This window comes from Chenopodium album, chromosome 4 (assembly GCF_948465745.1).
Source record: "Chenopodium album chromosome 4, dcCheAlbu1.1, whole genome shotgun sequence".
NCBI lineage: Eukaryota > Viridiplantae > Streptophyta > Magnoliopsida > Caryophyllales > Amaranthaceae > Chenopodium > Chenopodium album.
The window spans coordinates 4,416,362-4,429,576 of NC_137837.1; the positions used below are offsets into that span (position 1 = coordinate 4,416,362).

Here is a 13,215-nt window from a genome sequence, read left to right on the forward strand (position 1 = left end):
AGCTACTATAGTGGAATAGTGTGGACTATTGTCTATAATTTTTAATTTTTTTTATGGCCTCTATTAATTTCTTGGATTTTTAAATTTGTTTCGAGTACTTCTCTTTCCTTGTGATGATTTCTACTCAAAGGGAAAACAAAATTTATCTCTAAATTATAAACGAGTTTATATCACGCATAAACGTGAGAGCATATTTTACATCAAAGAGAAGATTCTCAATTACATCACTACAATATTTTCCTTTTTTATTTTTTGAATAACAGTACTACAATATTTTCACTTAAGTTCTATACTACTATACTACGGAGTAGTATACTAGTACAACAAATTCAGGCGAAAAATCAAATCCTATTCGAGTTTAGTAACCTGTTAATAATTGAGTAAGAAATCAGGGCAATTTCTTACAACCTTAGGATCTTCCATTGCTACCAATTAAAAGGCAATTTTAATTAATAATCTAATTGTTACATTACATTGCCAAAACTCACAAGGCCATTATTACTTCACGTCTAGTGTATGAAATTTGCCTCTACTACAGATCTTTGGGAATTATAAATTGTCTGGTAGGTTGAAAATTATATTAACCTTTCTTTGGTTTACTCTTTCAACAAATTTTGATCTCACAGCAGAACAATTAAACACCTTCAACAAAAAAAGCCTACAGATTACTGGTTGATATACTAGTTACTAAGGTGAAATACTAAAGAATCATTCAGATGAGGCACAAGTCCCTTGATAAGCACAATTGGAAGATAGACCTAACTGACTAAACATTGAGTCCCTACATAAGCACAATTGGAAGATGGAACTGGGATTGATTGTTCCAAAGAATATCGCAGTCACAGTATATATCAACATGAAACAAACTCTTTCCTGAGATACATTTTAGTTATTCTGAATCTACAAAAGTATTGATATCATATAGCAATTTCTATGATCATAACAAAACCTTCATAAGCATAATCACATTAACACAACCACTCTTGTGATCTTTTTTAACATAGCAAACAAAAAACAAAGGCCAAAAGCTTGATATTATCTCCCACATAAACAGGGTGCTTCAAAATCCACCATATAATCATCCTAAGCTCAGCCAGGTGGATCCTTAATCTAGGCCTGTGACAAGAACAATAAGAAAAATTCAGTTAAGAAAAACGCATCGATAGTATTTGAAGAAGGTATCTCTTGAAATATAAAAAACCACCTTGCTGGCAATGTTGTTGGACAGCCAGTCCAATCCCTCGTAAAGACCTTCACCAGAAGTGGCGCATGTACTCTGGATATACCTGTACAGACAAATTCAGAATTTAGAAACTATTCACGTTTAATCACAAGCATGTTATTGTACAGCAAAACAATAAGATTACACTAACCAGTGACGCTGACGAAGGGAATGGAGACCAAGCTTATCAGTAATTTCTGCAGCAGTCATTGCATTTGGAAGATCTTGCTTGTTGGCAAAGACCAACAGGACAGCATCCCTCAACTCATCCTGCACAGGAACAAGAATGATAACATCAATGAAAAATACAGCTTTTATTAAAAATAACCAAAAAATAAATAAAAAATGATCCATCTCAAATCCCACTATCATTGCTCACCTCATTCAACATTCTATGCAGCTCATCCCTTGCCTCAACCACACGATCACGATCATTACTATCCACCACAAAGATGAGTCCTTGGGTGTTTTGGAAGTAATGTCTCCATAAAGGTCGAATCTGGATCAAACAAAGAATTAGAAATTAAACAACAATTTGACCCAGTTGACCAACTACTTGAAATAAGGAACACAATGAAGTCAAATTAAAGCATAAACATGTAAAAATTTGGGTAATGTGAGCAGTATCATGAGTTCCGCATTTACATAGGCAAAAGCAAGGGAACTCAAAACGAAGCCCATATTTATCTAGCTTATGAAGACGTAGAGTGCCAATTCAAGGACATACAATCAGCACTGGACCATAAATAAGCATTCTTGCATTGCAATAACATTAAAGAAAATACAACAGATTATTGGGGCCTTCATGTCATCCTTCCACTAATCAGAAAGAAAACTCAAACCATGTAAGTGAAACCCATTTTTATCTCGCTTATGAAGACGTAGAGTGCCAATTCAAGGACATAAAATCAGCACTGGACCATAAATAAGCATTGCATTACAGTAATTATAAAGAAAATACAACAGATAATAGAGGCCTTCATGGCATCTTTCCATTGTTTAACCAGAAGAAAATTTAAAACATGTAAGTGAAACCATAAATAGCTCAATTATTTATGTTATGTACAGACAATAGAACAAAACCATCAAATGAGCAAACACATTCTTCGAAAAGCACACCCAGTATTCTACAATATAAAAAAGTGGATGGGTTTTACAGGGATTTGTGAATGGTGTCAGCCACAGCATGGATAGCCTTCCCTTACAGCAATAAGAAAAAACTGAAAGACGAGGCGGCTTCAATTGATGTTGCTTATAATTAATGTTAGGTGCTGAAGGAGAGCAAGCAATCAGCACAACACAGTCAATAAGCATGCAAATCAATTATGATTACACCTTCATGGAACTCAAGTGGTCAGATCAGCAACCATTATGTAATCTTTAATTACTTCCTTTTAAACAAGGACTGAGTAATGATATAAGCTACAACATGGATATTCTTCCCTCATAATCAGTATAGCTAATGATTTTGTTGAGTGGCAATGGAGAAAATAAAAAATCAGCACAAGAACATCAATAAGCACTGAAGTGTAAGAGTATGCTTCAACCTAAAAGGCATGCATATCTGACAAGACACAAATAAAAGATGGATGATTACAATACCTTGTCCTGACCTCCAACATCCCACACTGTAAAGCTAATGTTTTTGTATTCCACTGTCTCAACATTGAATCCTATTCAAAAAACAAAAGAACACACTTGTTAATCCTTGGCTTCTTGCTAGCTGCGTAATGCAGAAATTGACTACAACACAGCATAGTAGATAGTACACAAGTGGTAGGAATTAGGAAATAGAAAAACAATAACTTAGAATGATCCTTTCAGAAGCATTAACAGGGGAATTTTTTATTTTTTATTTTTTTAAATCACATAGCGACACCATATGGCTAACCAACCGAACAAAACTCAATCGATGACAAGAATCCCACCAATAATCTTTTAAGTATCAAAGTAACTTCATTCACTCTGTCATCAAGATTCTCAATTTAACACCCATGACCCGATATTCAAAATCCTCACAACGAGATATTAATCAATTAATTCCAGAAACCAATACAAATGGGTCTTCAAACATAACGAGCACACTCCCTCAGATCCCAGAATGCAACAGTAATTGCCACTTAATCATATATCAGATATATTGCAAAAACTACCAATAATTACTTACAAAACCAATCACCCATCGACAATTACTGTGACAATGACTAAAATGACAATTTTTTTGGATCAAACAAACATAAAATCAAACATAAGTACATAACCTTCAAATCCCGACCCTATGATCCAACATAATATCTATTGATTATCATTTAATTCCATTAAAATATCAACAAAATAACATAACATAAACAAATACAAAAACTTAAAAAAATAAAGAATATTAGAATATTCTAGAAAATCTTACCAATGGTAGGAATGGTGGTAACAATCTCACCGAGCTTGAGCTTATACAAAATGGTGGTCTTACCAGCCGCATCGAGACCGACCATCAATATTCTCATCTCTTTCTTCGCAAATAACCTACTGAACAGCTTAGTGAATGAAAGCCCCATTTTTCCTTCAAATCTACATCACAATCCACAAAAACAATCACAATAATCAATAATTAATCAAAAATAACATGTAAATGAAATTGAATTTCGAAATTAATTAACATTAGAACACAAATCTCAGCAATTCGAATCAGAAAACCCTAAATCGATCGATCGATTTTTGCTAACCTAATTCAAATCGGTAAATTACCGGATTTAAACTTTTACCGTTGGATCTGATAATGATTATAGAAATGAGGGAAGAAATTGAGGAGAGAGAAAGAGAAGAATTGTAGAGAGAGAAAGAACTTACAAAGTAGAGAGAGAAAATTGAGCTAGGGCTTCAACAAGGGACGGCGGGCAGATCTTGAATAAGCTGCCCGTTTATCAAGTTTTTTTTTTAATCAACGGTCCGTCAATTATTTCTGGATCAGTGTTTGGGTATTTATAGATGGGCCTTGCATGGGCTGTGGGCCCAAAGACAGACGTTATAACGGTGTAACAATTTGCCGTTAAATTATTTCTCTGTTTTTTATTAGCAAAATGTGTCAATGTTCAATGTATTCTGTGTGTGGCGAATCACATCATATAATCATTTGTAAGATAATAAAGTAAAATCTGAGAGTAAGGGATAGCTCAAGTGGTTAGAGCTTTCCTTCGGATTTCAGTTGATCTCTCTAAACATCTGGGGAAAAAAAAACAAAAAAAACTATAATACTAACCGTCTAACCGAGTAACTCCTATTACATTAATCAAGTAATACTTATAGCGCTCACGAAATATTCCTGCAATTGAATAAGTAACTTCTATGTTTAACACTAACAAAGTAACTCTGTTTGACTAATTATGTATAGGATCTTGCTAACGAGCGCCCGGCGTTAGATAAGGATAAATTATATTGGTTGAAATGATATTAAGTTAGGAATTTATGACAAAAACACGTGTCGTTCGGTGTAATTAATGTTAATTTTACTTTAATATTTATACTTTAATTCTCTTATCTAACGTGCCGGGGGCGCTCATTAGCTTTTGCCTTATATCTTGACCAAACATCTCACGACACGAGCTGACGACAGCCATGCAGCGCTCATTAGCTTTTGCCTTTTATATATAAGAATTTGTAAATTTAAATTACAACTTTTTAAAAAAATCATATTTATTCTGTGTGGCGCGGTGCACCAATGATTACACATGGTTGGAATGGATTAGTCACGTGATGGGTTTTTGTTTATGCTTTTAGGCCGTAGATTGTACGCTAATAGTAGCGTATTATGGGGTTGGGCTAATGAATTATGGGCCATACATGCTGATTCTGTCGGTCTGCTTCCTCACATTACCTCAACTTTACCAATATTAGGGTGGTAAGTTTTTTGTGTTGGTTTCTTATTCTATTTTAAAGGCTTATTAAAATTAATAAGATTCCATAACTCGATTCGAACCCATCACAATGATAATGTGTTTGTGTCACCATTTTGACTCGTATAAGTGATTTGATAGGAATAAATAGAGTAATTATCTAATTAAATTACAATTGAGCCATTCATTTGTGAGCCTCACACGAATAATTTATCGTATATAGAAATATTTTGTTTTTCAACAAGTGCCAATTGATGATGATCACAATGTTTCATAAATTAACTTTGGATACTCAAGAATAGTTTTTAAGTCTTTGTTTCTAATGAAAGCAATCTTCTAGTTAACAACGAAGTACTTTAATTTGTTTATATTAGTTGAAATACGTTCATGTGTAGCTTTATAAAAGAAAAATAAAAACCTTGGATGATATTTTAAGAAATTTGGGCCATTCATTTAGGAAAAATTGAAAAGTTGTGTTCCAATATCAAAATTGAGCAATGTACTCCATATGTCATAATTGAAAAGCTTCTTTCAGCCCAAGCAATGACCTATTCCACATATAATTCCATTGGAAGAACAAACCAACCACAACTACATATAGGCGGATATAGCTAACTTGACAATTTTAAATTTACGAAAATTTGAAGGGACAATTTTTTTTTTTAATTGGAGACCTGAAATTTGACATTCCCTTCAAGACCCTTTTTGAGCAAGAAAACTAGCTTGGATGTAACATAACATCATACATTCATTGACAATCATCGATAACAACTCTTCATCATATTATCAGCTCCAAATGATCACCAAATTTGGCCTTTATAATCACCAATTGTTGTTGCTTCTCCACATCTTCCTTCTCTGCTTGATCCTTTTTGTCGTCTTCATATATGATACTAGCAATGTCCGTTTCGTTACTAACATTGAGAATTTCCTTGTTCTTTCCCCATAAGACTGCGTATAAGCCCAATACTATCAACACCGATCCTATAGCCCTGTTAATCAGACCACACCACGAAAAATTGTTAACACGACCATCATGTTATAATGCACATCCTAAACACGGTAACAACAAGTCTTAAGTAAGGCGGACTCACAATAATTTTATTGTGGGACAAAAAGACTCTATTAGGACCTGTTCTCTTACGTTGAAATTCAGTTCAATTCAGCTCAGTTCAGTTCAACTCAGCTCCTAATTTCCTTCTCTTATAAAATATTCATTTCAGTTCAATTCAGCTCAGTTCAGTCCAGTTCAGTCAATGAGAACAGACCCTTAGTCTAACAAAATCATTGTTTGAAAGCCCATACTAAATAAGTAAATATGATACAAGTATATGCCTATATTGTGTTGGTTGGTACTTACGTTCCAATATATAGTTTCTCCATGCGCAAGGCCCAACTAAGTAAAGCCACAATCACCAACAGCAAGGGGCTGAACACTGAAACATACAAAGGACCTTTAACTTGAATCGTCCATGCCATTAGGCAAACCGCAACTCCAGAGCCAACAACACCCTATAAAATCAACGCATAACATTGACCATTAATAATTCGAATTGTTTTAAAATAATACGGAATATTGAATTATTATCTGAGTACTGGGTGAAAAATATATTCTTACCGCGTAAAGACCAGCAACCAATCTAATAGGAGAGCTTAAGGACCAATCCGAAAGTTGATGGTTCGTGCAAGCCGCTATTATGATACATTGGATACTACCCATCAAACCCATTAAGGCCGAACTTGTGTAAGGAGCCGAAAAATCCTCACTCATTTTTGCCTACAAAAATTTTACAACTTTTCATTAAAAACTTTTAGAGATATCGAAAAATATATGTGTGCGAAGGACTCATATGTTAAAGATTGTACGGACTTACTTGGATGACGAACCAAATAGCCATAGCAAGGTTGCTTGCAAGGAGAAGAATTGGTCCTAGCAACGCGCTTAGGTGACTACTTGAGCCATTTGTGTTTGTGTTCGCGGAACCATTACCAGCAAAATGCCAGTGAAAATCGGGTTGGTGTATGTCAATGAGATGACCATGGTAAAATGAAAGTAGCATAGCTCCACCAATGCACACTATTGTACCTATTATTTTGGATTGTCCTCCCATCGTCTTGATTCCAACTGCTTCTAACCTATTATTAACCAACACGTCATGTTAGGACAAAAATTGGATATAATAGAATATTTCTTTTGTCTTTAAATAATTGTCTTGTTATCGATCTCAATTTTAGATCTGAAGTCATTAAAGATATAATTATAGTTTGAAATAGGTGTAACAACGACGTATGAGACTAGTCGGGAAAAATGACATACCCTAAAGGAATGGCAAGGAGGAAGGTCATTGCTGGGAGCATGTTATTCAATGCACAAGCAATTGTAGCAGTGGTTGCTTTCAATCCCACGAAATAAAATATCTGGTTTAAGGTTGCCCTGTATTTTACAAAATCAAGTTAGTTAGCTTAGGCCATTATACATACTTTATATCTTTCTTAATGATGAATTGATTGAATAATTATTCTATTTATAGAATTAATCATCCATACGCCATAGTCCATAGTACTTACCCAAAAAGGGAACATAGGAATATTTGAAAGAGAATTTTCTTGGTGATCTTGGGCCTTTTTTCTCTACACAAAAAGAGAAAAAATTTCTATATTGATTAGTAACATATATAATTGCAAGAAACAAATAAAAAAGAACGAGTAGTTAAAATGAATAGCTAGTTAATAGTCGAAATATAAATTAGATATTACTGTTTAAGGTGTAACAATTATTAGTTCAAGCAGAGCTAAGCTGCTAATTAAGAGGATGAAATACTTTTATACCATTTATGTTTATACAATATACATATACTTACGTACATTGATGTTATTCCATGTTTAAAGTAGAAAAATTTATATTTGAGGGGTTTTGAATAATCTCAACGGTTTTCTAATTTATTATACTAATTATTATTATTATTTTTTTTTTTACAATGATAAGAAATAAAGTAAACATTAGGAAATTCTTTTCACGAGGGGAATTATTTATTATACTTATTATTGTACATATGATGCATAAAAATTTCAATCTTACAAGAAGTAATACTAATACTCCATATCATCAATATATAGCACGCACTATACTTTTCAAAGTTGAATTATGAAGAAGTATGATTTGTTCAATTCTTGTAACAAGCCTATAGTGTAACAAAAACGAAAAAATAAAAATAAAATTGTATAACTATTCATAATTTGCGTAGTCAAGTACTTTATACTTCGTTCTGTGTGTATAAATACATGCATTTTAACAAGTACTCCGTATATAATTAAGTAAAATTTCTAAACATTAAAATTAAAACATTAAACAATTACGAAGTAATAGCAAGCTAGTAGTGTACGGTGTACCTTATAGTACCACTATAGTACAACCGTACTATGAAAACGGAGAAAGAAAACAAGAAATTAAAGTAAACATTCATTCATTCAAAGCCACGTAATAACGAATTGGACTATTATATTGTAAGTTTGTTATAACTTAGGAAAGTGTAAAATAACGTGGGGAAGGAACGAAAATAAGACTCATGCATGCAAAATAAAAAAAGCAATACATAAACGTTCATTCATTCAAAGCAAAACCAAGCTAATTGGTGCATGTTTTTGTTTTATTTACATGCATTAACCCAATTAACACCTTACCAAATAGTTGGGCTTATTTATTGGAAACCTGACCACCAGTTTTATACAGTAATAATACAGCTGTTCTCATTTATATAATCTTACTATTAATATATGTGTTAGATTATTATTGCTTTTAGTTTTTCTATATTGTTGGCATTACTTTTGAGTTACTAATTGTGTTTTGGACTACCCTTTGCTTCAAGGTTAGCATGTCTAGCTAGCTTCAAGTTGCTTCAACAATTACTATTACTTGAATTGCCTGTTTAATTAATCATTAGCTGGACAACCATTTTCAATTCTTTGTATGTTATTGTGTCTGTTGCATATCTATTCTTTTCGATATCTCATTCTCTAATAGTATGTCTTCAAAGTCTAGAAACTAAGGGCATGTATGGTATCAAATAGGATAGCTGGTATTCACTAATTAGTTTTGGCCATATAATGTGTTGTATGAAAGCTTCGCAATTAAGCACTTTATCGTACTTTTATATTAAATCAAAGTAATAACTAAACTAACACACCATTAATGCTTTTAATTAATTATATATGGCGAGTTTCTTCAAAATGATACTATTATTACTCGATCTATCACCAGATATAGATCGAGATACTTCAGAAAACTCTCGTGAATTATAGATACAAAAATGATTCAGTTATAAATTGTAATTAACAGTAAACTAGTTTAATTTAATAGAAACAAAGGTACAAGAACCTTGATGTATCGCGTGTATCACTTTATTAGGAGTTTTATTAAGTTATATGATTGCAATATTGCATATAAATGTGAGGACATTTTAAACCCGTGCTTACAGGCTGTACGATGTTTATCGCGTGTATCATTTTATTAGGATGTTTTTAATGTGATAGCTAAGGAATATTCATATGACATATGTACATATACGTACCTTAACGGTGGTAATTGGTTGATATGAAACAACTTAAAAATGAGAAAATTATTTTATAAGTTATTTATTTATAATAAACATCATTGGATCAAAGTAAAGGAACAAATTAAGTATGTGGCAGCTCGAGATTGATAGGATATGATTGATCAACTAGATTGCTTTGAATGCATGCAATTAATATTATCACATCGTTATTTAATTTGCTGCGATTTTATATAGTAAACCTATGCATTTGCCATTTTCTTAAATTATGTTGTTAGTTTAGTTCAATTAGAAGAAGATTAGATCGATACTAGTAGCAAATATTTCTGTAGGGTTTATTTTTTTCGGTAGAGAAATACTTTTTCTTAGCATGCAAGGTTATAATCAAGAATATAATAATGCATAGTTGACTAGTTGTATTTGTATAAGCTCAAAATATCAATAGCATGACAATGTTAAACACATATCATGCATGAAGTTTTAGCAAAAATAATGAATTATTAATAATTAACTATTCAATCTATAATGAAGTATATGTTTGTATGCCTTCAAAAAAAAAAAAAAAAGTATATGTTTGTATACATATAGTTATAGTACATTGCCTTAGCTTGATTTTTTTTATTTTTTTTAAATGAAACCTGAAAAGTTGCTTTGAATAATTATATGTAATTTATGATTTTATTCACAATAGTGTTATATATTGTGCATTTGGTGTTCATTTCTTCGGAACTTGGTTTGTTTTAGTTTACATGTTTTGTGTGTTGGGAAGTTATTAGTTTTGTTGCGTGGTGAGTATTCTTATTGAAAAGTTAAGTTCAAACCAAGTGTTTTGTTAGAATTTCTTGTTCCCTTAAATTTGATGGAACTAGCTAGAGGCAAATTTCAAAGATATAAATTAATATTCTTATTGTAAGTAGGTTCATTCTCTAGTATTTTCCCGGTGCATTTTTTAAAAATCAATACCTCGTATCATAAACAATAAAAAAAGACGTAAAAAATTATACCTTTCGAGGAAATAAGCAAAAGGAGCGATAGCAAGGGTGGCAAAAACTTGACGATAAACAACAAGAACAAGAGGTGCCATGCCGGATTCCAAAGCCACCTTAGAGGTAATGTTCATCCCAGCATACGCTATTTGAACTATGACCATTGCTAAAAATGGTAACAACTCATTTCTCGACGACACCATATTTAATTTTCCCTCTCTTCAAAATTCTCCTCAAAATCTATGTAAAATGAGGAGAGAATGAAAGAGAGAAGAGAGAGAGAGAAATAGGTAATTGAGAAGGAGAAGAATGAAGAAAGTGTGTGTTGTTATAAGTAGTATAAAAAAGAATGAATGAAGAGTGTTTGTTATGTGTTAGTGTTTATATAGGAGGGTTTTAGGGGATGATTTGAGGCTTTTAAGTAACAACTACTCTAATAATATGATGATGAGAGCATAAAGCCAAGAAAAAGAAGAAAACTTAACCGTAAAAGAGGGAGAGATTTTCTTACAACATCTGGAGTATTGCATGGGATATGAATATGATGATGATGATGATGATGATGATGGAGGGGATGAATGTGTGTATAACAGTGGCGTATCCAGGAATTCCGAACTGTGGGTTCGGAATTTTTTAAAAAATGATGATCATATATTAACTAAATATTCAATACATAAGTTCATTTTTTTTTTAATTACAAATGGATGGATTTTACAAAAAAAAAAAAAAAAAAAAAAAAAAAAAAAAAAAAAAAAAAAACCTACAAAAGCATTTTTCGAGTTTTCATAGTTTGAAATTAAAGCGTGCTAATACATTACTACTTCTATAAATCTATATTTCTATTGCAAAAAATCAATATTACACATAAAAATTAAAATAAAAAATCTCAAGCCCCCAATAAACACAAATTTAACAATGTAAACTTCTTCTAATTATCAATTAAAAGACCAAGTAAAAATTTTAAATTCTAAGTTTCTACAATTCAATTTGTCAACAATTCAAGTATTCAACAATATATCAAAACCAATTAAAAAAATCAGTATGTAATTAACTAATTATCACTAATTTTAATAAAATCAACCATTAAATAAAGATTTAAGAATTAAGAGGAGTAGAGGAATAAGAGGTCTCACAAACTCACGAAGAACGGAAAAACTCGGAAAAAATTACAAAAAAGAAAGATAAAAACATAAAATGAGATTAACCATTAAATAAAGATTTAAGAATTAAGAGGAGTAGAGGAATAAGAGGTCTCACAAACTCATAAAGAACAGAAGAACTCGGAAAAAAATATCAAAAAAAAAATAAAAACATAAAATGAGGGCAGTAGGAATCGAACCCAAGACCTAAGGAGGAGATTCAATGCTCTAACAATCACTCCCTTACCAATGTGCCAGGCTTTAACATTTGATTATTTATCTCACATAAATTAGTTTTAACCCTTTTTTTCTTTTTTTTTTTTAAAAAAAAAAATTAAAACTTATAATTTTTTTCCGAAAAATCTGTGGGTTCAATGAACCCCCTTGAACCCCCCCTAGATCCGCCCCTGGTGTATAACATAACTATATTTGGAATTTTTGGACCATGAATTTTAGTCTTTTTTCTAGTTCCTTATTCATGTAATATTGTCATTCTTGTTGTATATCAACTATGAAATCTAATGCGTACTAGACTACGTCGAGTAGTGTATATCCCATCACAAAATAAAACCAACCGTCTGTGTTTATAAATTACATACGGTTTGGTAAAATTATAATTTAAGTTTCGTAAAAACTAAATTAATTTTAGTAAAAGTAAGTAAAGTTCGACAAAATTAATTAAGCTAAAGTCGAGTAAAATAAACTAAATATTAATCCGTACATGACATCAAAACTTTAACATGAAATAATATTTACAAGTATAATATATTTTAATAAAAAAAGAGTTTTAATTAGTAAAAATAATCTAAGTTCAACAATTGTATTTAGTAAAACTAATTTAAGGTTGTCAAATATAAGCAAATGTCAAGTGGAGAGAATGAGGCTTTAGCTTGCTTGTTAATTTTTATGGTATTTTCTATAAATAACATCATTGTAGACCCCTTTAAATTAAATACGAATTATATTTCTTTAAGAGTATACTTTTTTTTTTAACATCATTGTAGACCCCTTTAAATTAAATACGAAGTATATTTCTTTAACAGTATACTTTTTTTTTTTTACACCAACACATTGGAATATGGGGTTAGACGGTTAGATAGCTATATATAAATCAAACGACTGATCTACTAGTAAGAGACGAAGGAAATATTACAAAGTTTACAATATATACTTTGCTACACTATATATAATTATCAGTTATTTTCAAAAATGCATGGATGTGTATTTATCTTGTCAATCGAGTTGAATAGTTGATTGCACTGTTGTGCCTTTTATACTTCTTGAACCAATTTGATGAGCTAGTTTTGGGTGACAATCTCACATTACTTTTTCGTGAAATGTCAAATTTATTCCTTGCTACTCTCTCTGTTTCATGTTGTTCTATCTCTCTATTTTGACCAATTCTTATCTCACAAAATTCTAAATAGAAAA

The 13,215-nt window shown here is 31.5% G+C and overlaps 2 protein-coding genes across 3 annotated transcripts; both read right to left on the bottom strand.

The window, feature by feature from the left end:
- Positions 1 to 857: 857 nt before the first annotated feature.
- Positions 858 to 4,213, bottom strand: LOC145628637 (ADP-ribosylation factor-like). 2 transcript variants are annotated; one of them, XM_081680988.1, is made up of 7 exons: positions 4,067 to 4,213; positions 3,627 to 3,787; positions 2,825 to 2,895; positions 1,602 to 1,721; positions 1,374 to 1,492; positions 1,205 to 1,286; positions 858 to 1,116 (listed from the first exon to the last, which is right to left on the bottom strand). In XM_081680988.1, the coding sequence occupies exons 2-7, from the start codon at positions 3,772 to 3,774 to the stop codon at positions 1,111 to 1,113; spliced, it is 546 nt and encodes a 181-aa protein (XP_081537114.1). In that variant the 5' UTR covers positions 3,775 to 3,787; positions 4,067 to 4,213; the 3' UTR covers positions 858 to 1,110. The 2 variants fall into 2 exon arrangements, with proteins under 2 accessions (XP_081537114.1, XP_081537115.1); XM_081680989.1 differs by having other exon boundaries at positions 3,943 to 4,073.
- A 1,422-nt stretch (positions 4,214 to 5,635) lies between these two features.
- LOC145626397 (WAT1-related protein At1g09380-like) lies at positions 5,636 to 10,867 on the bottom strand. Its single transcript, XM_081678825.1, has 7 exons — positions 10,664 to 10,867; positions 7,678 to 7,740; positions 7,427 to 7,543; positions 6,984 to 7,245; positions 6,728 to 6,886; positions 6,470 to 6,621; positions 5,636 to 6,101 (listed from the first exon to the last, which is right to left on the bottom strand). The coding sequence occupies exons 1-7, from the start codon at positions 10,846 to 10,848 to the stop codon at positions 5,888 to 5,890; spliced, it is 1,152 nt and encodes a 383-aa protein (XP_081534951.1). The 5' UTR covers positions 10,849 to 10,867; the 3' UTR covers positions 5,636 to 5,887.
- Positions 10,868 to 13,215: the final 2,348 nt, after the last annotated feature.

Coding starts and splice junctions, on each gene's coding strand:
- LOC145628637 (XM_081680988.1), bottom strand. CDS start 3,774: ATGGGGCTTTCATTCACTAAGCTGTTCAGTAGGTTATTTGCGAAGAAA. Junction 2,896..3,626: donor TACCACCATTCCTACCATTG/GTAAGATTTTCT, acceptor TTTTTTGAATAG/GATTCAATGTTGAGACAGTG. Junction 1,493..1,601: donor TGCATAGAATGTTGAATGAG/GTGAGCAATGAT, acceptor GTTCCTGTGCAG/GATGAGTTGAGGGATGCTGT.
- LOC145626397 (XM_081678825.1), bottom strand. CDS start 10,848: ATGGTGTCGTCGAGAAATGAGTTGTTACCATTTTTAGCAATGGTCATA. Junction 7,741..10,663: donor TTTGCTTATTTCCTCGAAAG/GTATAATTTTTT, acceptor CTTTTTGTGTAG/AGAAAAAAGGCCCAAGATCA. Junction 6,887..6,983: donor CTATTTGGTTCGTCATCCAA/GTAAGTCCGTAC, acceptor AAATTTTTGTAG/GCAAAAATGAGTGAGGATTT.